Below are 25,441 nucleotides of genomic sequence, written 5' to 3'. Positions count from 1 at the left end.
GAAACACCCTGAAATCATTATCTCCATTACACTGTAACTAACAAAGTGATTTGCATGGAGATGATAATGATATAATTCACATCAAAGAAAACGTTCCGAAATCAAAATTGTTGACGACTAGTACAAAAGTGTTGTGAAATGTTTCCAGGCGGCAGGGTAGCCTAGTGGTTAGAGTGTTGGACTAGTAACCAGAAGGTTGCAAGTTCTGCCCCTGAACAGGCAGTTAACCCACTGTTCCTAAGCCGTCATTGAAAATGTGAAAATAAGAATTTGTTCTTAACTGACTTGCCTAGTTGAATAAAGGTCAAATAGTAATTCGGCATTGCCAGCGTTTTGAAAAGTTTATTCACAATATTTTTTATCAAGTTCCCCCTGAATGAGAACCAACAAACCCAGACAACCACATCGTCGGATGTGTCAGGGCTTGCAAACTATCTTCGATTACAAAGGGAAACCCAGCCGCGAGCTGCCCAGTGACGCAAGCCTACCAGACGAGCTAAATGTCTTCTATGCTTGCTTCGAGGCAAGCAACACTGAACCATGCATGAGTGTCCCAGCTGTCCCGGATGACATAGCCGATGTGAGTAAGACCTTTAAACAGGTTAACGTTCACAAGGCTGCAAGGCCAGACCGATTACCAGTATGCGTACTCAGAGCAGGATCTGACCAGCTGGCAAGTTTTTTCACTGACATTTTCAACCTCTCCCTGACCCAGTCTGTAATACTTACTTGCTTCAAGCAGACCACCATAGTCCCTGTGTCCAAGAACGCCAAGGAAACTTGCCTATATGACTATCGCCTCATAGCACTCACATCTATAACCATGAAATGCTTGGAAAGGCTTATCATGGCTCACATCAACAACATCATCCCAGACACACTGCACCCATTCCAATTTGCATACCACCCCAATAGTTCCACAGATGATGCAATCTCTATTGCACTCCACATTGCCCTTTCCCAACTGGAAAAAAGGAACAAGTGAGAATGCTGTTCATTGACTACAGCTCAGCATTCATAACCATAGTGCCCTCCAAGCTCGTCACTAAGCTAAGGACCCTGAGACTGAACACCTTCTTCTGCAACTGGATCCTGTACTTTCTGACAGGCCACCCCCAGGTGGGGAGGGTAGGCAACAACACATCCACCACGCTGACCCTTAACACGGAGGCCCCTCAGGGGTGCGTGCTCAGTCGCCTCCTGTACTCCCTGTTCACCCATGACTGCCCTGCCACTCACGACTCCAACACCATCATTAAGTTTGTCGACGACACGATGGTGGTAGGTCTGATCCCCGACGATGATGAGACAGCCTATAGGGAGGATGTCAGAGACCTAGCAGTATGGTGCCAGGACAACAACCTCTCCCTCAATGTGAACAAGACAAAGTAACTAATTGTGGGCTTGAGGAAAAGGAGGGCCAAGCATGCTCCCATTCACATTGACAGGGCTGTAGTGGAGCGGGTCGAGAGCTTCAAGTTCCTTGTGGTCCACATCGCTATCATGATCCAAACACTCCAACACAGTCCTGATGAGGGCAAGACAACGCCTATTCCCCTTCAGGAGGCTGAAAAGATTTGGCATGGGACCTCAGATCTTCAAAAAGTTCTACAGATGCATCATCAGGAGCATCCTGACTGGTTGCATCACTGCCTGGTATGGGAACTACTCGGCATTTGACTGCAGGGCGCTACAGAGGGTAGTACATCACTGGGGCCAAGCTTCCTGCCATCCAGGACCTCTAAACCAGGCTGTGTCAGAGGAAGGCCCTAAAATAGTCAAAGACTCCAGCCACCGACATCATAGACTGTTCTCTCTGCTACTGCACAGCAAGCGCCAAGTCTGGGACCAAAAGGATCCTTAACAGATTATACAGCCAAGCCATAAGACTGCTGAACTGTTAATCAAATGACTACCCAGACTATTTGCATTGACCCCCTTATTTATTATTATTTATTAGAATTTTTTGTACTAACTGTCTTGTGCAGGCTCAATGTACACTCACTGGACTCTAACCACACACCACACACACACACACACACACACACACACACACACACACACACACACACACACACACACACACACACACACACACGCACACACGCACACACACACACACACACACACACACACACACACACACACACACACACACACACACATTATTTCACAATCTTCACATAAGCTGCTGCTACTCTCTGTTTATTATCTCTGCGTAATCACTTTACCCCTACCTACATGTACTTATTACCTCAACTACCTTGTACCCCTGCACATTGACTTGGTATTGTTATTTTATTGTGTTACTATTTTTCCTTTAGTTTATTTAGCACATTTTGTATAAGGGCTTGTAAGTAAGCATTTCAGGGTAAGGTCTTCATCTGTTGTATTTGGTGCATGTAATAAATCAAATGTTATTTTTTAGAGTTTTTTTTAGTAAGTTCTGGCTTGCGGAGAGGACCTTTTCCAAAAATTATATATTTTTGGTGTCAGATGCTGAATGGCGCTAGCTATTACCGGATGATTAGCAGGCAAGGGATTAAGGTGTCAATCTGCTGAGGTCTATCCTATGGTTCTGTCTGCCATCTGTACTGACAGAGGAAACAATGAATCCCCTCGTATTAATTAATATGCAGATGAGACGCACTGAACCGCATCAATAAGATGCTTCCTGAACATGGCATCGGCATGGCAACAACTGCAGGTGATGCCACAGGACAATATAACCAGCTATATTTATAAACGACAATAATGGTTTCTCCAGCAGAGAGCCCAGTCAGTCAGTTATGTTGTCAACAATGGCATAATAACAATGCTGCGGGTCGTGCTGAAGAACAACCCTTAGCCGTGGTATATTGGCAATATATCACAGCCCCTCGGGCCTTGGTGCTTAATAAATACTACATAGCCGGAAAAGCCTATCTGGGTACAGAGGGGTTCTCAAACCGCTAAAAGCTGCCGTGATATTATGATACTAATGTGGTTGTAGCAGTAGAAGATAGAAGTTAATATAACACTGAGTGAATGCTGACTGACAATACAGAATAAAAGTGTGTATAAATGGCCTGCGTGCCATTTGGGATGCAGAGATGGAAACCTTGAAGCTATCTGAGCCTTATCATCTGGTCATGGGGTAGGAGTTTCTCGGGAGTGGCTGTGTGGTTTGGTTTGGTATACCCTGCCTACACAGACACAACCCAGAGCTTAGTAACACAAGGCCCAAACAATTGTCATCCTGCTTCCATACGTACACGGCTTCCAATGCTACGGAGGAAAGAGTGGTTCAAAACTGGGCTGAGTAAATGTATTTTAGGCCTCTATTATTCCCTATAAATGAAATAATCAAATATACAAAACTGCTTTGTGCCTTTAAAGGGCACATGGAGGCCAGTTACTTCAGTGAATGCCTCGAACACAGAGGATCCGCTAAATCAATCTATGTCCATTTCATTGGAGAACCTATTAGACATTGTCTGTGGTGCGTCACAAGGTCTTATAATTTTTTTAGGTCAGTTCCATGGTTTTAGATGCAAAGGGAGAACAGACGTCAGGAGGCTGTTTTAAAGATTGCTGTTCTTTCAAACATAAGGTCAATTACAGTCGCGTCCCAAATGGGACCCTATTCCCTATGTAGTGCAATACTTTGACAACGCCATTCCCCATTATGTAGGGAATAGGATGCCATATGGGACACAGCCTAAGAATGTTGTTTTGGTACAGTGATGGAAATGAAGAAAACAAGTTCACATCAGTTCTGAATGATCAAATGATCATTTGATCAAATTATGTGTAAGAACGACAGTTGTATAAAGAGGGCTCCAACTCATCATTGTAACTGTAACTGCATTGTGGGTTAAGGGCTTGTAAGTAAAGCATTTCACGGTAAGGTCTACACTTGTATTCGGCGCATGTGACAAATAAAGTTTGATTTATGTGAACTTCTTGCCATGCCAAACATGACAAAGTGTGGCAAGGAGTGGCATGATAGGACGAACAGACTGGTGCCCAGACTGGCTGTGGAGAGGACCTCCTCACTCTGTCTCCTACTGCCTCTGACAGGGCTGTGGGAGAGGACCTCCTCACTCCGTCTCCTACTGCCTCTGACAGGGCTGTGGGAGAGGGACTCCTCACTCCGTCTCCTACTGCCTCTGACAGGGCTGTGGGAGAGGGACTCCTCACTCCGTCTCCTACTGCCTCTGACAGGGCTGTGGGAGAGGACCTCCTCACTCCGTCTCCTACTGCCTCTGACAGGGCTGTGGGAGAGGACCTCCTCACTCCGTCTCCTACTGCCTCTGACAGGGCTGTGGGAGAGGGACTCCTCACTCCGTCTCCTACTGCCTCTGACAGGGCTGTGGGAGAGGGACTCCTCACTCCGTCTCCTACTGCCTCTGACAGGGCTGTGGGAGAGGACCTCCTCACTCCGTCTCCTACTGCCTCTGACAGGGCTGTGGGAGAGGACCTCCTCACTCCGTCTCCTACTGCCTCTGACAGGGCTGTGGGAGAGGACCTCCTCACTCCGTCTCCTACTGCCTCTGACAGGGCTGTGGGAGAGGGACTCCTCACTCCGTCTCCTACTGCCTCTGACAGGGCTGTGGGAGAGGGACTCCTCACTGTGGTAGAGGAATTTATAAAATAATCAGTCTAAGAGATGGAGCATGTGCCACATCAACTTCCCTATCCTGTCCTCTCCTATCCTCTCTTAACGGTCAGGTTGTTTAAAGAAGTGAAGCATTGTCTTGACGTTGGGACATTTTCAACAACTCTGGATGTGCTCTGTCCTGTCCTCCTGACTGTCCTTATTTTTTTGAAGATGTGCAGTCTGCAGAGTCATGTCCCTGCTGCCGGGCTGATGGGAAACATTCACAACTCGTGCCTCTGCTCTGTCTCACTGTCCATGCCGACAGTGAGGAGAACAGAACCTGATGTTGTCATATGTTTACATGAGCTTGTAAAACAAAGTAGCCTCTTAATTATTGTAAGGATTGGTTGTGCAGTGTTTCATCTTATGTAGGTTGTTCCTATAGAAAAGCTTCTCCAGTTTTCTCTTGTAGGGACTTGATGAGGTGCTCTTAGATGTTCACTAAGACTGTGAGCACATCTACAGTACATGCTGATTGTAAATGCTGTTAAGGATTATAAAAATTGACAAATAATTCTGAAGATTTTAGGACACAATGCACAGAACATAAATGTTGCATGTCCCCAACTAAATGTTCCAACATCAGGTTCATTAGTCCTAACGCAATTTCTTCTGTTTCTCAGTCCTCCTAACTAAACTAATTGAATGTAACTCAATCAGATTATTAATATTAATTCAATTAGTCAACTACGCCTCTTCAGTTCTCCTCTAATGTGATAAAGACAACTGTTCAGCACGAACATATGTGTTAAACTGTCAGAGCCATGGGAAATGCCCTACTATGTTCAGCCCCTGTCCTCCTGCACTGTTATTGTCTATCTCTCTGTTTGCTTCAGGATGAATGTCACCTGGCTGACATTGGACTTTACAATATTATTTACAATATTAAGTTCCCTCAGGAACGTTCTATAGTTCTGCCTTCTCCATCCCCCCTGTTCAGTCTTCCTAACCCTATCCAGTGGCTCCAAATTGAAAGCCATCACAATTCTCTTAGTTCTACTTTATTCAGAAGGAGACAAATTAAGTTATTGAAGTGTCTGGAGGAGCATAATAACGTCGTTCACTTCATCAGCTGCATCAACCCATGACGAACCCATCCCATGACAAATGCAATGCCACCTGTTACATCTCATGAAATAGTTCAACGTCATGTTTTTCTCCACTACATTTATTGGAAAAAGTGTTGCTTAAATTAGAAAAGGGTCACTCAGTTAAATTTGCAGTGGTTTGGATATTCCCTGCAATGTTGCCATATTTAATGTTGTCTCTGGCTGGAACAAGCTTTTACTTGGAATTATCAAACATTTTTTTACCAATCAATCAATTCACATGGACATGCATCTCAAAGGATGATAGTGGATTGTGCGTCTGTGTTACCCCTGCATGCTTTTCATTTGCGAACAAACACACTCCTACTGAGTCACGAGACTCTCCTGTAGTCTATCAACCGAAGAGCGCGCGAAGCTGGAGGCAGCGAAGAGGATGTGTGCGTCTCTTCAAACGGGCTTGATTGCGTGTTTGCGAATGTTTTGAACGAGGGTGGATTTCTTACACTTTAAAACATCCAAGATCACACCTTCTACTGAATTGAATGCTTACGAGTCCCGATAATTCTGATGGAATTATGTTGACAATTCTGTAATATCATTTATTTTGCAAATATCTTTGATCGCGACCAGAGAGGAAGACACTATTAGCTTGCTCTAATTATAACGTTGTTACTTTAGGCTCCTTATTCAGCATATGCTACTACTGTCAACTGGAATACACAAAGGAACAAGGTGGAATAGTTTTTCTTCGTCCTATTTCTGTTCTGCAACCCACAGAAGACCTGCTGTTGTAGGCCTATGTGTTTCAAGTAATGGAAGAGAGGTGTTTCATTTTTTGACAATCAAATGTCATAGTCAAAACGTACAGGACCGAGAGGGTAAGTTCAGCTGTGTTTTTGCTTGCGTGTATAATGCATTTGTATAGTATATTGGCATCGATGGGATGCCCTGCGAACAACCACACTGAACGTTTGAGGAAATTAATGGCTTTAGCCAAATTCAGTTATTACCAGCAGTTGATATCATATTCATTTGATAATAAACTAATACATAATACAATTATCCATCAAATGTATATAATTGCTTTGCTGACTTTGTTGTTAGACTCTGGATTTTTGTCGATTTAGATTCTGCTAAATATTTTGCTTTACTGCCATGAACGTCAGAATAAGTCAACCTGGCCTCAGGGTAAGATTTATTATGTAAATCGGACTCACTCTATTTAGTATTACACATTACATAATGAATGGAATAGCAGTCATATAATATCCTATGAATTACAGGACGTATAGTATGTACACATTGGATGACCTAAGTTATCATATTTGGAGGACATATAAACTCAGCAAAAAAAGAAATGTCCCTTTTTCAGGACCCTGTCTTTCAAATATAATTTGTAAAAATCAAAATAACTTCACAGATCTTAATTGTAAAAGGTTTAAACACTGTTTCCCATGCATGTTCAATGAACCATAAACAATTAATGAACATGCACCTGTGGATCAGCCGTTAAGACACTAACAACTTACAGACGGTAGGCATTTAAGTTCATAGTTATGAAAATTTAGGACACTAAAGAGGCCTTTCTACTGACTCTGACAAACACCAAAGAACGATACCCAGGGTCCCTGCTCATCTGCATGAACGTGCCTTAGGCATGCTGCAAGGAGGCATGAGGACTGCAGATGTGGCCAGGGCAACAAATTGCAATGCCCGTACTGTGAGATGCCTAAGACAGCGCTACAGGGAGACAGAACGGACAGCTGATCATCCTCGCAGTGGCAGACCACGTGTAACAACACCTGCACAGGATCGGTACATCTGAACATCACACCTGCAGGACACGTACAGGATGGCAACAACAACTGCCCGAGTTACACCAGGAACGCACAATCCCTCCATCAGTGCTCAGAATGTCCGCAATAGGCTGAGAGAGCCTGGACTGAGGGCTTGTAGGCCTATTGTAAGGCAGGTCCTCACTAGGCATCACAACAACGTCACCTATGGGCACAAACCCACCGTCGCTGTACCAGACAGGACTGGCAAAAAGTGCTCTTCACTGACGAGTCGTGGTCTTGTCTCACCAGGGGTGATGGTCGGATTCACGTTTATCGTCGAAGGAATGAGTGTTATACCGAGCCATGTACTCTGGAGCGGGATCGATTTGGAGGTGGAGGGTCCGTCATGGTCTGGGGCGGTGTGTCACAGCATCATCGGACTGAGCTTGTTGTCATTGCAGGAAATCTCAACGCTGTATGTTACAGGGAAGACATCCTCCTCCCTCATGTGGTACCCTTCCTGCAGGCTCATCCTGACATGACCCTCCAGCATGACAATGCCACCAGCCATACTGCTCATTCTGTGTGTGATTTCCTGCAAGACAGGAATGTCAGTGTTCTGCCATGGCCAGCGAAGAGCCCGGATCTCAATCCCATTGAGCACGTCTGGGACTTATTGGATCGGAGGGTGAGGGCTAGGGACAATCCCCCCAGAAATGTCCGGGAACTTGCAGGTGCCTTGGTAGAAGAGTGGGGTATCATCTCACAGCAAGAACGGGCAAATCTGGTGCAGTCCATGAGGAAGAGATGTACTGCAGTACTTAATGCAAGTGGTGGCCAGATACTGACTGTTGCTTTTGATCCCCCCCTCCTTTGTTCAGGGACACATTATTTCATTTCTGTTAGTCACATGTCTGTGGAATTTGTTCAGATTATGTCTCAGTTGTTGAATGTTCATACAAATATTTACACTTTAATTTTGCTGAAAATAAATGCAGTTGACAGTGAGAGGATGTTTCCTTTCTTGCTGAGTTTAGTATTCTACTATGTATAATACTTTAGTATTATATTATGTCTTTCTCTGAGACCAGGTTGCTTTGTGCCTGCTAACAACAAAGGAGAATTACAGGGAGAATTTACATTGGTGGTTTTAAAAAAGCAAAAAAAGTGTTTTACCTTTATTTAACTAGGCAAGTCAGTTATGAACAAATTCTTATTTACAACGCCGGCCAGACCTCTGGGCCAAGACTCTGGGCCAAGACTCTGGGCCAATTGTGTGCTGCCCTATGGTACTCCCAATCACTGCCGGATGTGATGCAGCCTGGATGGTTAGGAGAATAATGACACTGATGAGTTATGTAAAAGACATGGAGACATGTTGGTTGAGTGGGGTTGGGGGAATGGATGGGTGGTTGGGGATGGAGGCTCACTTATTTTTGTTTCTGTCCCTCTACATACTAAATGTATTTTGTACTTTTTAAACTATTTAATATGATCATAATGATCAATACTTCGTATTTATGTACTTTAAAAAAATGTTAAATGTTTATTTTGGAGTGGCAGTCCACAATTAAATACAATATGAACTGAATATGCAAGGATCTGTGTCCCTGTCTCTGTCCACTGCCTCCCCAAAATGTAGATAAGGGGTAATCAATGTTATCTAATCTAACCTGTCTAGGTGAGTGAGATTGCCTAGCAGTAGCAGCGATGTCTCAACTGTACTACCGGAGGACAGACAACTCCTCCTACAGGGACCGGATCCCTCTGAGGATTGTTAGGGCCGAGTCTGAACTGTCTGGCCTGGAAAGGAACTACCTGGGAGCAGTGGAGAAAGGAGACTACGCCTCAGTCAAACAGGCTCTAGAGGTAGGGATGAAGGGAGGAGAGGAAAGGAGGAGGGAGGAAGGGAGGGAGGGGATGGTGGAGAAAGGAGACTATGCCTCAGTCAAACAGGCTCTAGAGGTAGGGATGCAGGGCGGAGAGGAAAAGGGGAGGGAGGAAGGGAGGGGATGGTGGAGACTATGCCTCAGTCAAACGGTCTCTGGAAGTAGGGAAGAAGGGAGGAGAGGGAGGGATGAGTGAGGAATGGGGAGGGAGGGAGAAAGAGGTGGAGAGAGGGAGGAAGGGAGGGGGAGATTAAGGAGGTAGGAGAAAGCATACTATACTTCCATCAAACAAGCTCTAGAGGTAGGGATGGAGGGAGTAGAGGGATGGGAGATGGAGAAAGGTAAGAGGTGAGGGAGGGAGGGAAGAGAAGGGAGGGAGAGGGGAGGGAGGGATAAATAAGTCTCAGTTCAAGTACAATATCAATAAACATGATACAATTTGCTATCTTGATACTGTAAAACTAAGTAATCATCCGTTGTCACCCCCCCCCCGCTTGTAGGAGGCAGAGATCTACTTCCGGATCAACATTAACTGTATAGACCCCTTGGGCCGCACAGCTCTGCTGATCGCTATAGAGAATGAGAACCTGGAGATTATAGAGCTGCTGCTCACCTATAACGTGTACGTCGGTGATGCTCTCCTACACGCCATCCGTAAAGAGGTGGTGGGGGCCGTGGAACTGCTGCTCAACCACAAGAAGCCCAGTGGGGAGAAACAGGTAGGATAGTTACAGTGTACTTCTCAAATGGCACCCTGTTGTTGAGTGTTGGCTATAGTCACTTGGTGGAGGGGTGACTAGCCTACATTCACCTGCATACAGCACACTCTCCTTGTGTTATCACAAACCAATAGGCTACCTGCTTTACAATCAGACTGGTCTTGAGAAAGGCCTTAGATCTGACATGTCGACATAGAACAGTCTCTACTATATTCCCTCTTGTTTTTCCTGTGCATTACACTAACCCATGCCCTACCAGGCACATACTCATTCCTATAAGGATACATTTCTTAACAACCTTTTTTTTAAACCTTTATTTAACCAGGCAAGTCACTTAAGAACAAATTCCTATTTACAATGACGGCCTACCAAAAGGTAAAAGGCCTCCTACGGGGACAGGGGATTCAAAATTTAAATAAATTAAATAAAAATATAGGACAAAACACACATCACGACAAGAGAGACAACACAACACTACATAAAGAGAGACCTAAGACAACAACATGGCATGGCAGCAACACATGACAACACAGCATGGTAGCAACACAACATAACAACAACATGGTAGCAACACAACATGGTAGCAGCACAAAACATGGCACAAACATTTGTCGTGTCTTTACTATCATTAAATGAGACTTCGTTTTTATCAAATATTCTCTGTAATTAGTATTACGCGATTAAACTGATTAATCATGTAACTGTAATTAACTAGGAAGTCGGGGCACCCAGGAAAATAATCAGATTACAAAGTTATAATTTTCCTAATATAACTTTTCAGATATTTTCATATCTGATCAATAGTCTTCTGAATTAATGAATTATTTATTTTACCTCACGTTAGTCTCATTCCAAACGTCAATTGTTGGTTATCTGCACGAACCCAGTGTTCACTATGAGTCATCCATACATCAATTGTCTCAAATAATGTATTTATTAACTAACTAAACAATCACAGAAGTGCACACACAAACAAACAGAATAAAAATGGTTACAAGAAATGATAGGGGAATGTGCCCTAGTGGGCTAAACCGGTATGGCGGCTTGTTAGACAAAAAGGGAAGTGGGGGTCGACTGAGAAGTCCCTACAGAGTTGATAATTATAACAATTGAAATGCTAATCCTTTGCACATGAACGCTCACTCATTCGGGAACAATTGCAATCAATATATATATTTACGCTCCGTGTGTCGTCTTGATCGCTGTTGATAAGTTCGTTTCTGTTAGAGAGTTTCCGTCTTCTCTCTCTCTCTCTCTCTCTCTGTCGTGGGTAGTTCAGAGTGACATTCATTCATGTTGTTGTAGAATGGATGTCTCTGCGGTTGTCGTTCTTCGCATTCAATGATACCGAATTCCTAGCTGCAGACTAGTCATTAATATCAAAGACTTGTTCTTATTCTGTCAGTATCGATAGTCTAAGAGTTTAACCACGTGGTATGGTTAAAAGATTCAGCAATCATCTCAACCTTTGTCCTCTCGTAATGGAGAAAAACATGGTCTAGTGAGAATTTCTCAAAGTTGGGGTTTTATTCAGGAGTTGCAGAAAAGGGCCTGTACCAGGATGCCTTCTTCACGATGCTGTCTGTGTGAGTGGACCAATTCAGTTTGTCTGTGTTGTGTATGCCGAGGAACTTAAAACTTACTACCCTCTCCACTACTGTACCATCGATGTGGATAGGGGGGTGTTCCCTCTGCTGTTTCCTAACTGGGCTCATGGGCGGTCCTCTGATTTAGTTAAACTCAAAAGGGAATTGGAGTTTTCTTCATTAAACAGTCCAGAATCACATTACACAATTTTACAAACAGTATCATCCTCATCCTCATCCTCATTCATCTTATACAACAATTAGATGTAAACCTCATATCTGAGGCTATTATCAAATCAAAATCAAATCAAATTTTATTTGTCACATACATATGGTTAGCAGATGTTAATGCGAGTGTAGCGAAATGCTTGTGCTTCTAGTTCCGACAATTCAGTAATAATCCAACAAGTAATCTAACTAACAATTCAAAAAAAAAAACTACTGTCTTATACACAGTGTAAGGGGATAAAGAATGTGTACATAAAGATATATGAATGAGTGATGGTACAGAGCAGCTTAGGCAAGATACAGTAGATGGTATCGAGTACAGTATATACATATGAGATGAGTATGTAAACAAAGTGGCATAGTTAAAGTGGCTAGTGATACATGTATTACATAAGGATGCAGTAGATGATATAGAGTACAGTATATACATATGAGATGAATAATGTAGGGTATGTAAACATATTAGGTAGCATTGTTTAAAGTGGCTAGTGATATATTTTACATCATTTCCCATCAATTCCCATTATTAAAGTGGCTGGAGTTGAGTCAGTGTGTTGGCAGCAGCCACTCAATGTTAGTGGCGGCTGTTTAACAGTCTGATGGCCTTGAGATAGAAGCTGTTTTTCAGTCTCTCGGTCCCAGCTTTGATGCACCTGTACTGACCTCGCCTTCTGGATGACAGCGGGGTGAACAGGCAGTGGCTCGGGTGGTTGTTGTCCTTGATGATCTTTATGGCCTTCCTGTAACATCGGGTGGTGTAGGTGTCCTGGAGGGCAGGTAGTTTGCCCCCGGTGATGCGTTGTGCAGACCTCACTACCCTCTGGAGAGCCTTACGGTTGTGGGCCGTACCAGGCGGTGACACAGTTGCCGTACCAGGCGGTGATACAGCCCGTCAGGATGCTCTCGATTGTGCATCTGTAGAAGTTTGTGAGTGCTTTTGGTGACAAGCCGAATTTGGTGACAAGCCTCCTGAGGTTGAAGAGGCGCTGCTGCGCCTTCTTCACGATGCTGTCTGTGTGAGTGGACCAATTCAGTTTGTCTGTGATGTGTATGCCGAGGAACTTAAAACTTACTACCCTCTCCACTACTGTTCCATCGATGTGGATAGGGGGGTGTTCCCTCTGCTGTTTCCTGAAGTCCACAATCATCTCCTTAGTTTTGTTGACGTTGAGTGTGAGGTTATTTTCCTGACACCACACTCCGAGGGCCCTCACCTCCTCCCTGTAGGCCGTCTCGTCGTTGTTGGTAATCAAGTCTACCACTGTTGTGTTGTCCGCAAACTTGATGATTGAGTTGGAGGCGTGCGTGGCCACGCAGTCGTGGGTGAACAGGGAGTACAGGAGAGGCGCTGAGAACGCACCCTTGTGGGGCCCCAGTGTTGAGGATCAGCAGGGTGGAGATGTTGTTGCCTACCCTCACCACCTGGGGGCAGCCCGTCAGGAAGTCCAGTACCCAGTTGCACAGGGCGGGGTCGAGACCCAGGGTCTCGAGCTTGATGACGAGCTTGGAGGGTACTATGGTGTTGAATGCTGAGCTGTAGTCGATGAACAGCATTCTCACATAGGTATTCCTCTTGTCCAGATGGGTTAGGGCAGTGTGCAGTGTCATTGAGATTGCATCGTCTGTGGACCTATTTGGGCGGTAAGCAAATTTCAGTGGGTCTAGGGTGTCAGGTAGGGTGGAGGTGATATGGTCCTTGACTAGTCTCTCAAAGCACTTCATGATGACGGAAGTGAGTGCTACGGGGCGGTAGTCGATTAGCTCAGTTACCTTAGCTTTCTTGGGAACAGGAACAATGGTGGCCCTCTTGAAGCATGTGGGAACAGCAGACTGGTATAGGGATTGATTGAATATGTCCGTGAACACACCGGCCAGCTGGTCTGCGCATGCTCTGAGGGCGCGGCTGGGGATGCCGTCTGGGCCTGCAGCCTTGCGAGGGTTAACACGTTTAAATGTTTTACTCACCTCGGCTGCAGTGAAGGAGAGTCCGCATGTTTTCGTTGCAGGCCGTGTCAGTGGCACTGTATTGTCCTCAAAGCGGGCAAAAAAGTTATTTAGTCTGCCTGGGAGCAAGACATCCTGGTCCGTGACTGAGCTGGTTTTCTTCTTGTAGTCCGTGATTGACTGTAGATCCTGCCACATACCTCTTGCGTCTGAGCCGTTGAATTGAGATTCTACTTTGTCTCTATACTGACGCTTAGCTTGTTTGATAGCCTTGCAGAGGGAATAGCTGCACTGTTTGTATTCGGTCATGTTACCAGTCACCTTGCCCTGATTAAAAGCAGTGGTTCGCGCTTTCAGTTTCATGCGAATGCTGCCATCAATCCACGGTTTCTGGTTAGGGAATGTTTTAATCGTTGCTATGGGAACGACATCTTCAACGCACGTTCTAATGAACTCGCACACCGAATCAGCGTATTCGTCAATGTTGTTATCTGACGCAATACGAAACATATCCCAGTCCACGTGATGGAAGCAGTCTTGGAGTGTGGAATCAGCTTGGTCGGACCAGCGTTGGACAGACCTCAGCGTGGGAGCTTCTTGTTTTAGTTTCTGTCTGTAGGCAGGGATCAGCAAAATGTTAGTCGTGGTCAGCTTTTCCGAAAGGAGGGCGGGGCAGGGCCTTATATACGTCGCGGAAGTGGGAGTAACAATGATCCAGGGTTTTTCAGCCCTAGTTGCGCAATCGATATGCTGATACAATTTAGGGAGTCTTGTTTTCAGATTAGCCTTGTTAAAATCCCCAGCTACAATGAATGCAGCCTCAGGATGTAGAGATTCCAGTTTGCAAAGAGTCAAATAAAGTTCGTTCAGAGCCATCGATGTGTCTGCTTGGGGGGGAATATATACGGCTGTGATTATAATCGAAGAGAATTCTCTTGGTAGATAATGCGGTCGACATTTGATTGTGAGGAATTCTAAATCAGGTGAACAGAAGGATTTGACTTCCTGTATATTTCTGTGATCACACCACGTCTCGTTAGCCATAAGGCATACGCCCCCGCCCCTCTTCTTACCAGAAAGACGTTTGTTTCTGTCGGCGCGATGCGTGGAGAAACCCGCTGGCTGCACCGCCTCCGATAGCGTCTCTCCAGTGAGCCATGTTTCCGTGAAGCAAAGAACGTTACAGTCTCTGATGTCCCTCTGGAATGCTACCCTTGCGCGGATTTCATCAACCTTGTTGTCAAGAGACTGGACATTGGCGAGAAGAATGCTAGGGAGTGGTGCACGATGTGCCCGTCTCCGGAGTCTGACCAGAAGACCGCCTCGTTTCCCTCTTTTATGGAGTCGTTTTTGGGTCGCCGGCTGGGATCCATTCCGTTGTCCTGGTTGAAAGGCAGAACACAGGATCCGCTTCGTGAAAATCATATTCTTGGTCGTACTGATGGTGAGTTGACGCTGATCTTATATTCAGTAGTTCTTCTCGACTGTATGTAATGAAACCTAAGATGACCTGGGGTACTAATGTAAGAAATAACACGTAAAAAAACAAAAAACTGCATAGTTTCCTAGGAACGCGAAGCGAGGCGGCCATCTCTGTCGGCGCCGGAAGTATTATATAAACAGCGTTATGGTAATGTGGCAACACCGTCTCCCATGAGCTTCAACAAAATGTAACAAACTGACCAGTTCGTAGCTGGATTCTTCACCGATCTTTTATACCTTCTCCGGAACATAAATGTTGTTCGGACCTCAAGTTCTGTGAGGTGGAAGAAATTCCTTTGTTCTCTATGAAACTTCACTCTGTCTCTATACTGTGTGGCCATGAGGCAGGGTCTTCCCTAGGAATTTACAACCTCTCTGACCACAGCAGCCTGGTTGTAGGAGCAGAGAGAGGGGGATGGTGCTCGCTGTACCCAAAGAGGGCAACGTCATGACAACAGCGTTATGGTAATGTGGCCGCACCGTCTCCCATGAGCCCCACAAAATTGCACCTAACGAACCAGTTCGTAGCTGGATTCTTCACTGATCTTTTATACCTTCTCCGGAACATAAATGTTATTCGGACCACAAGTTCTGTGAGGTAGAAGAAATTCCTTTGTTTTCTATGAAAATTCGCTCTGTCTCTATACTGTGGCCATGAGGAGATAATCTCCTCCAGGAATTCACGACCTCTCTCTGACCACAGCAGCCTAGGTGTAGGATGCAGAGAGAGGGGGATGGGGCTTGCTGTACCCAAAGAGGGCAACGTCATGACACATTATTGGGCACAGACAACAGCACAAAGGGCAAGAAGGTAGAGACAACAATACATCGTGCAAAGCAGCCACAACTGTCATTAAGAGTGTCCATGATTGAGTCTTTGAATGAAGAAATTGAGATAAAACTGTCCAGTTTGAGTGTTTGTTGCAGCTCGTTCCAGTCGCTAGCTGCAGTGAACTGAAAAGAAGCGCTTTGGGGACCTTTAACAGAATGTGACTGGTAGAACGGGTGTTGTATGTGGAGGATGAAGGCTGCAATAGATGTCTCAGATAGGGGGGAGTGAGGCCTAAGAGGGTTTTATAAATAAGCACCAACCAGTGGGTCTTGCAACAGGTATACAGAGATGACCAGTTTACAGAGGAGTATAGAGTGCAGTGATGTGTCCTATAAGGAATATTGGTGGCAAATCTGATGGCCGAATGGTAAAGAACAACTTCAACCCTATTTTATTTTTAAGGGGATAGATCAGCTAAGAAATTAGCAGATTTAAGTGTATCAAATGAGATTACTTGCAACTAATACCCCCCTTTTCTATATAATGCCCCTACCCCCATTTCCCCTGGTTTTCCCCTCAGTGGAAAACATACAAATTCAAGTCTAACTTTCAACTGATATCTACTAGGAGAAAATGTGCAATTTACAAGTGTTTCTCCATGCTATTACACACTGCATATTTGAACCATATAATGTTTGTGAATTACATATTTTTCCTCCTCCCCTCTTGCTTCTGCACATAATTCCCTTTTCACATCTCTCTCTGTATGTATTGGTCTACACTAATTAACAGGTTCTCTCAGAACTGCAATGAGATATGCTACTATGGGCGATTTACACATTTTCCCCATTCACTTGCACTATGGATGTTTGAACCATAATTCTGACAGTATATTCTCCACAGCATCTCTTCTACACATAATTGCCTCTTCTCTTCCATCTCTGTGTTGATTGATTGGGTGTATCCCAAAATGGAACCCTATTCCATATTTAGTGCAAACTACCCTATAGGCCCATATCAAAATATAGTGCACTATATAGGGAATAGGGTGCCACTGAGACTTAGCCATGAACAGGTGAACAGAGGTATGCTAAAACAGACAGGGTCTCCCTGAGGTCTGAAGGAGAAAGCTTAACTCTGCTCGTCGCTTGATTTAAATCACAGCTGATCCACTAGACTAGATCGTCCTCCCCACATCTCCTAGCCCTCATGTGACTCCTCTATTTACAGTTTGTTTATTTATACACTCTCTTAGTAATATGTTAATCATCTGATTTAAATTTCTGTTGACCTCTTTAGCCAACGAGTCAATAGGCATGTACTGTCTTTCATCTGTATAGGCTACTGATTTGTGTATAGTGATACATCTGTAGCCTATTGACGACATCTTATTATGTGAAACTGTGAAAAGCTTATTTCCTGGGTTGGCAGGTAGCCTATTGGTTAAGATCCCTGGGACAGTAACTGTAAAGGTTGTTGGTTCAAATCCCTGAGCCGACTATGTGAAAAATCTGTAGATTTGCATCTGAGCAAAGTACTTAAGCCCAGTTGTTATGGATAAGAGTGTCTACTAAAATGAAATCAAACTGAACTTTCCTACTGGTGTTAGGAAACAGGCTGTGAGTACTATGACAACAAAATGGGCCTACAGCCTACAAAGATATGGACACTCTCCCCATCAGAACTTAGAGAACACTGGCAATGCCATCTACGAAGGAGCTCAAGGTATTTCTATCTGCTGTGATAGAAAAATGACATATTTACCTGATGTCTTTGATATTAATGGTTAACAATTCATATTTAACTAATAGTAAGACATTTCTGTTCTACTAATGCTTTGTCTTTATGGTTTCCACTCGAGTTCCCTGGAAGAGTTTAGAACAAGCCCTCATTGTCTCATAATCATCCTGGCATCCCGTGCAGATAACCAGGGTGGAACCATCCATCCAAATACAACATTAAAAGTAACTGGAAGACAAACACAGTCCTGAAATGCAAACAACTTATTCAAATTACAGCGTGTATTATCAAGGTTACATTTATGTTTTAGCTAGTTTTAAACAAAGGACAGAAATAGAACAGAATACAGTAGGTCTGACACACAAACACACTCTGAAACACTTTGGATTCAACTGAGGCCCTTTTAACTAGATGGACAAGAACGCATAGAGCCACCCATGCAGTTAGCTATTGAGACAATGTCTACATACACCATACTGTCTTACATCTGAATTAGGATTCTGTCCCTCCATCAGATGGAGAGAGAGAGGAGTGTAATAGAAGAGTGTATTTCATCCCTCTCATCTTTCTATCAGAGGAGATTGTGGCATCTGTCTACTGTATCTCCACCTCTCTTTCTCCATCTCCATCTCTCTTTCTCCATTTCTCTTTCTCCATCTCTCTTTATCCATCTCTACTGTATCTCCACCTCTCTTTCTCCATCTCTACTGTATCTCCACCTCTCTTTCTCCACCTCTCTTCTCCATCTCTACTGTATCTCCACCTCTCTTCTCCACCTCTCTTTCTCCACCTCTCTTCTCCATCTCTACTGTATCTCCACCTCTCTTTCTCCACCTCTCTTTCTCCATCTCTCTTTCTCCACCTCTCTTCTCCATCTCTACTGTATCTCCACCTATCTTTCTCCATCTCCACCTCTCTTTCTCCATCTCTACTGTATCTCCACCTATCTTTCTCCACCTCTCTTTCTCCACCTCTCTTTCTCCACCTCTCTTCTCCATCTCTACTGTATCTCCACCTATCTTTCTCCACCTCTCTTTCTCCATCTCTCTTTCTCCACCTCTCTTCTCCATCTCTACTGTATCTCCACCTCTCTTTCTCCATCTCTCTTTCTCCACCTCTCTTCTCCATCTCTACTGTATCTCCACCTCACTTTCTCCATGTCTCTTTCTCCACCTCTCTTCTCCATTTCTACTGTATCTCCACATCTCTTTCTCCACCTCTCTTCTCCATCTCTACTGTATCTCCACCTCTCTTTCTCCATCTCTCTTTCTCCATCTCTCTTCTCCATCTCTACTGTATCTCCACCTCTCTTTCTCCACCTCTTTTCTCCATCTCTACTGTATCTCCACCTCTCTTTCTCCATGTCTCTTTCTCCACCTATCTTCTCCACCTCTCTTTCTCCACCTCTCTTCTCCATCTCTACTGTATCTCCACCTCTCTTTCTCCACCTCTCTTTCTCCATGTCTCTTTCTCCACCTCTCTTCTCCATCTCTACTGTATCTCCACCTCTCTTTCTCCATCTCTCTTTCTCCACCTCTCTTCTCCATCTCTACTGTATCTCCACCTCTCTTTCTCCATCTCTCTTTCTCTACCTCTCTTCTCCATCTCTACTGTATCTCCACCTCTCTTTCTCCATCTCTCTTTCTCCACCTCTCTTCTCCATCTCTACTGTATCTCCACCTCTCTTTTTCCATCTCTCTTTCTCCACCTCTCTTCTCCATCTCTACTGTATCTCCACCTCTCTTTATCAATCTCTACTGTATCTCCGCCTATCTTTCTCCATCACCACCTCTCTTGCTCCATCTCTACTGTATCTCCACCTCTCTTTCTCCATCTCCACCTCTCTTTCTCCATCTCTACTGTATCTCCACCTATCTTTCTTCATCTCTCTTTCTCCACCTCTCTTTATCCATCTCTTCTGCGGGAGTTTAGAGATAATGATAGTAAGGTCAGACTCCATCTCAACAACATGACCTAACTGGCAGCGATTACTAGTCATTGTTTCAACATCACTTTGTTATGCAAACACATTATCTGGACCACACACAAATGCACGCACACTATCAGGAACATCAGAAATCAATGACAAGAAGACCTGTGGTTTACGGGAACATCACTTAGATCTGAGTTGTTGCAGTAAAGGGAATAGTAATTGAATCCTGTTAGCTAGTATTTCGTCGTACTGTAAGTGAAGTGGTCACTCAAGTGCCTCTTTCCTTATCATCTCCTCCCAGAGGGAGACCAATCAGACTGTGGGTGTGTCCCAAATGGCATCCTATTCCCTATATAGTGCACTACTTTTGACCAGAGCCCTATGATGCTGCCATTTGGGACCCACATTAAGATTAAACCCTGTCAATCAGGCAATCAAATTGATTTATAAAGCAGATGTCATGAAGTGCTGTTACAGAAACTCAGCCAAACAACTCATAGAAAAAAACTATGCAGATATGTAGAAGCATGGTGGCTAGGAAAAAATCCCTAGAAAGGCAGGAACCTAGGAATAAACCTAGAGAGGAACGAGGCTCTGAGGGGTGGCCAGTCCTATTCTGGCTGTGTCCGGTGGAGATTATAAGAGTACATGGTAATTAAGTATGGTAATTAAGGCCAGATCATTCTTCAAGATGTTCAAACGTTCATAGATGACCAGCAGGTACAAATAATAATCACAGTGGTTATAGAGGGATAAATGTTAGTTGGCTTTTCATAGCCGAGCATTCAGAGGTTGAGACAGAAGGTGCAGATGATAGAGAGAGAGCGAGAGAGAGAGGGAGTAAAAAATGTGGAAACACCAGGTCAGGGACAAGGTAGCACATCCAGTGAACAGGTCAGGGTTCCATAGCCGCAGGTAGAACAGCAAAAACTGGATCAGCAGCACAACCAGATGGACTGGGGACGGGGACAGCCAGGAGTCGCCAAGCCATGTAGCCCTGAGGCATGGTCCTAAGGCTCAGGTCCTCTGGGAAGAGAGAAAGAGAGCAAAAGAGAGATGGAACAAGTAGAGGGAGCATACAGTACTTAAGATAAAAAAGGACATCAGATAACACAGGAGAATTACACCAGACAGACTGACGCTAGCCTCTGGCATATAGACAACTGCCGCGTAGATACTGGACATTGAGATGGGGGGGTTGGGGAACACTGAGGCCACATCCGACGATACCCCGGGACAGGGCTAACGAGGCAGGATATAACCCTACCCACTTTGCCAAAGCACAGCCCACACACTACCAGAGGGATATCAATAGCCCACCAACTTATTACCCCTGAGACAAGGTGGAGTATGGCCCATGAAGATCTCCCTCACCGCAAGAGCCCGAGGGGGCGCAAAATCAGATAGGAAGATCACGTCAGTGTCTCAACCCACTCAAGTCGAGTATAGCGATATTCAATGTGATGCACCTTCCTAGGGACGGCATGGGAGAGCACTAGCAAGAGAGTGACTCATAGGTTCAGAGGCAGAGAATCCCATTGGAGAGAGGGGAGCCAGCCAGGCAGAGACAGCAAGGGTGGTTCGTCACTCCAGTGCCTTGCAATTCACGTTCAAACCCCTGGGCCACACTTTACTCAATCATAGAACCTACTGAAGAGATGAGTCTTCATTAATTAAAGACTTAAAGGTTGAGACCTAGTCTCCGTCGCTCTATAGGAGAAAGCCCTGCCTCTAGCTGTTTGCTTAGAAATTCTAGAAACAATAAGGAGACATCCGTCTTGTGAACTTACGTGTAGGTATGTATGGCAGAACCAAATTGGAGAGATAGGTAGGAGCAAGTCCATGTAATGCTTTATAGGTTATCAGTAAAACATCGAATCAGCCCTAGCCTTAACAGGATGCCAGAGGCTTGTGCTGGAGTAATATGATCAAATGTTTTGGTTCTAGTCAAGATCTTAGCAGCCGTATTTAGCAATAGCTGAAGTTTATTTAGTGCATTATCTGGGTAGCCGGAGAGTAGAGTATTGCAGTAGTCTAATCTTGAAGTGACAAAAGCATGGATTAGCTTTTCAACATAATTTTGGGAGTAAAAGTTTAATATTTTTTGCTATATAATACGAAGATGAAAAAAAGCTGATCTCTAAATATTTTTCATATGTTCCTCAAAAGAGAGATCAGGGTACAGAGTAACACCAAGATCCTTCACAGTTTTATTTGAGATGACTGTACAACCATCAATATGAACTGTCAGATGAAACAGCAGATCTCTTTGTTTCGTGGGACCTTTAACTAGCATCTCTGTGTTTTCTGTGTTTAAAAGTTGTAAAAAAATTCCTTAGGTCTGAAACACAGTCTTCCAGGGTAGGCAATTTTGGGGCTTCACCATGTTTCATCGAAATGTACAGCTGTGTATCTGTTGACATTATGTTTCCGAATAACATCACCAAAAGGTAGCATATATATAGTGAAAACAATAGTGATCCTAAAGCAGATCCTTGCATAGCTGGTCCTCTGTCCTAGAACAGCTGGTCCTCTGTAATAGAGCAGCTGGTCCTCTGTAATAGAGCAGCTGGTCCTCTGTAATAGAGCAGCTGGTCCTCAGTAATAGAGCAGCTGGTCCTCTGTAATAGAGCAGCTGGTCCTCTGTAATCACCACACAGACACACAGACACACACACACAGACACACACACATACACACACACACACACACACACAAACAGCTTCTTCTCAAGTAAATCCTAAACTCTATTGTATTGGTTCATAAAGGAGACATTATGGTAGTATTGATATTGATAATACTACGATGTTGTTATGAATTCAGTTTTGTCTAATTCAGTTTTCCTTCTTCAATCGATTTCTGGATTGAACACAACTTTTGTCTCTTGCCCACCATCATCCCTGACTATGACCCATATTTATCTCTTCCCCGCCCTCTCCCCAGGTTCCTCCCATCCTATTGGACAAGCAGTTCTCTGACTTCACTCCTGACATCACACCCATCATCCTAGCAGCTCACACCAACAACTATGAGATCATCAAACTGCTGGTGCAGAAGGGGGTGTCTGTGCCCCAGCCACATGAGGTGGGTCTGAATCAGGATATATGCTACACAATGGTTTAGTACTATGGTAAATTATAAAATACTACATGCTACAGTATGATATAGTATGTAATGTAGTACAGTAGTCACACTACACTATACAGTATGATACAATAGTAGAGTACAGTATGATAGTTACAATACTGCCCTCCGTCCCCTAACTCTCCACTACCGGTGTGTGTTCCAGGTGCGCTGTAACTGCATGGAGTGCGTGTCCAGCTCTGATGTGGATAGTCTTCGTCACTCCCGCTCACGTCTCAACATCTACAAGGCCCTGGCCAGCCCATCACTCATAGCCCTCTCCAGTGAAGACCCTTTCCTCACAGCCTTCCAGCTCTCCTGGGAACTACAGGAACTCAGCAAGGTGGGGGTTTCAACAGATATTTGCTAAGTTTATTAAATTAAATTAAATTGAGCTGGAGGATGAGTTTGAGTCAAAGAAGAGTGAGGAGTTGTCTCAGCAGTGTACTTTATAAGCAGTTTATGGACTATTAATGTACATACTCAATTCTTATTTGGAACATAAGGCTTCCACAATAGAGTGCCACAGACGCCCATCTTCTGCCTTTTAGGAGATGGACGGTGTTACATGACTGTGTTTATTTGTGCTCGACTTTTAGCCAACATTTCCTGACTGTTTCAGGTGGAGAATGAGTTTATGTCGGAGTATGAAGAGTTATCTCAGCAGTGTAAACAGTTTGCCAAGGACCTGTTGGACCAAACCAGAAGTTCCAGAGAACTAGAGCTGATCCTGAACTACAGAGATGACATCAACCCTCTACTGGATGAGAACACCAACGATCTGGCCAGACTCAAACTGGCTATCAAATACAGACAGAAAGAGGTAAGACATAACCAATGTGTTTATTGTCATTTTTCTGCTTGTTGACACTTGGCCAGGTGACTCTCCCTCCCAATGTACAGCTGAGGGTTTTGCATGTTATATTGCAGTGGATAAAGCATGAAGCTAACTGCTGTTATCTTTAAAATAGGATTGAGAAGTAGTAGCTGGCCGGATTTGGGTGGAGACTTCCTATGGGAGTTGGAATTATGTGATAATCACCAGGCTGTGTCTGAAAATGGCATCCTTCCTTAGTAAAACAACACATTACTGGAGCTACACAACATTACCAAAAGTATGTGGACACCTGCTCGTCAAACATCTCATTCCAAAATCATGGGCATTCATATAGAGTTGGTCCCCTGTTTGCTGCTATAACAGCCTCTACTCTTTTGGGAAAGCTTTCCACTAATGTTTGAACATTGCTGCAGGGACTTGCGTCCATTCAGCCACAAGAGCATTAGTGAGGATGGGCGCTAATTTTGGCCGATTAGACATGGCTCGCAGTCTGCATTCCAATTCATCCCAAAGGTATTCAATGGGGTTGAGGTCAGGGCTCTGTGCAGGCCAGTCAAGTTCTTCCACACCAATCTCGACAAACCATTTCTGTATGGACCTTACTTTGTGCACAGGGGCATTGTCATGCTAAAACAGTAAAGGTCCTTCCCCAAACTGTTGGCAGTAAGTTGGAAGCACAGAATTGTCTAGAATGTCATTGTATGCTGTAGCGTTAAGATTTACCTTCACTGGAACTAAGGGGCCTAGCCGAAGCATGGAAAATTAGCCCCATACCATTATTCCTCCTCCATCAAACTTTACAGTTGTACTCTGCATTTGGGTAGGTAGCGTTCTCCTGGCATTCGCCAAACCCAGATGGGTCCGCGGACTCCCAGATAGTGAAGCGGGATTCATCACCCCAGAGAACACATTTCCACTGCTCCAGAGTCCAATGGCGGCGAGCTTTACACCACTCCATCTGACGCTTGGGATTGTGCATGGTGATCTTAGGCTTGTGTGCGGCTGCTCTGCCATGGAAACCCATTTCATGAAGCTCCTGACGAACAGTTCCTGTTCTGATGTTGGTTCCAGATGCAGTTTGGAACTCGGTAGTGTCTGTTGGAACCGAGGACAGACAATTTTTTAAAAAGCTACGTTTTTCAGCACTCGGCGGTCCTGTTCTGTGAGTTTGTGTGGCCTACCACTTCGTGGATGAGCCATTGTTGCTTCACAATATGTTTCCACTTCACAATAACAGCACTTACAGTTGACCGGGGCAGCCCTAGCAAGGCAATAATTTGATGAACTGACTTGTGGGAAAGGTGGCATCCTATGAAGGTACCACTTTGAACGCCACTGAGCTCTTCAGTAAAGCCATTCTACTGCCAATGTTTGTCTATGGAGTTTGCATTCAATGGAAACATAAATACCTTATTTACATAAGTATTCAGACCTTTTGCTATGAGACTCGAAATTGAGCTCGGGTGCATACTGTTTCCATTGATGATCCTCGAGATGTTTCGACAACTTGATTGGAGTCCACATGTTGTAAATTCAATTGATTGGATATGATTTGGATACACCTTTCTCCCACAGTTATATAAGTTCCCATGTCAGAGCAAAAACCAAGCCATGAGGTCGAAGGAATTATCCGTAGAGCTCCGAGCAGGATTGTATCGAGGCATAGATCTGGGGAAGATTACCCAAAAAATATTCTGCAGCATTGAAGGTCCCCAAGA

The 25,441-nt window shown here is 44.4% G+C and overlaps 1 protein-coding gene across 1 annotated transcript in view; it reads left to right on the top strand.

Annotated features, from left to right (window-relative positions):
• The first annotated feature begins 6,043 nt into the window (after positions 1–6,043).
• The window catches only part of LOC112267006 (short transient receptor potential channel 4), a 32,331-nt gene continuing 12,933 nt past the window's right edge, over positions 6,044–25,441 (top strand). The window contains exons 1-6 of the mRNA XM_024444995.2: positions 6,044–6,569; positions 9,151–9,338; positions 9,859–10,077; positions 22,706–22,846; positions 23,052–23,228; positions 23,508–23,708. Of these exons, the coding sequence (XP_024300763.2) occupies positions 9,180–9,338; positions 9,859–10,077; positions 22,706–22,846; positions 23,052–23,228; positions 23,508–23,708 (897 nt within the window). The 5' untranslated portion in view covers positions 6,044–6,569; positions 9,151–9,179. The remainder of the gene's footprint in view (positions 6,570–9,150; positions 9,339–9,858; positions 10,078–22,705; positions 22,847–23,051; positions 23,229–23,507; positions 23,709–25,441) is intronic.

The sequence above is a fragment of the Oncorhynchus tshawytscha genome, linkage group LG14 (genome assembly GCF_018296145.1).
Source record: "Oncorhynchus tshawytscha isolate Ot180627B linkage group LG14, Otsh_v2.0, whole genome shotgun sequence".
Taxonomy (NCBI): Eukaryota; Metazoa; Chordata; class Actinopteri; order Salmoniformes; family Salmonidae; genus Oncorhynchus; species Oncorhynchus tshawytscha.
The sequence above is the reverse complement of the archived record's forward strand: the minus strand, read 5'-3'. Positions and strand labels throughout refer to the sequence as shown.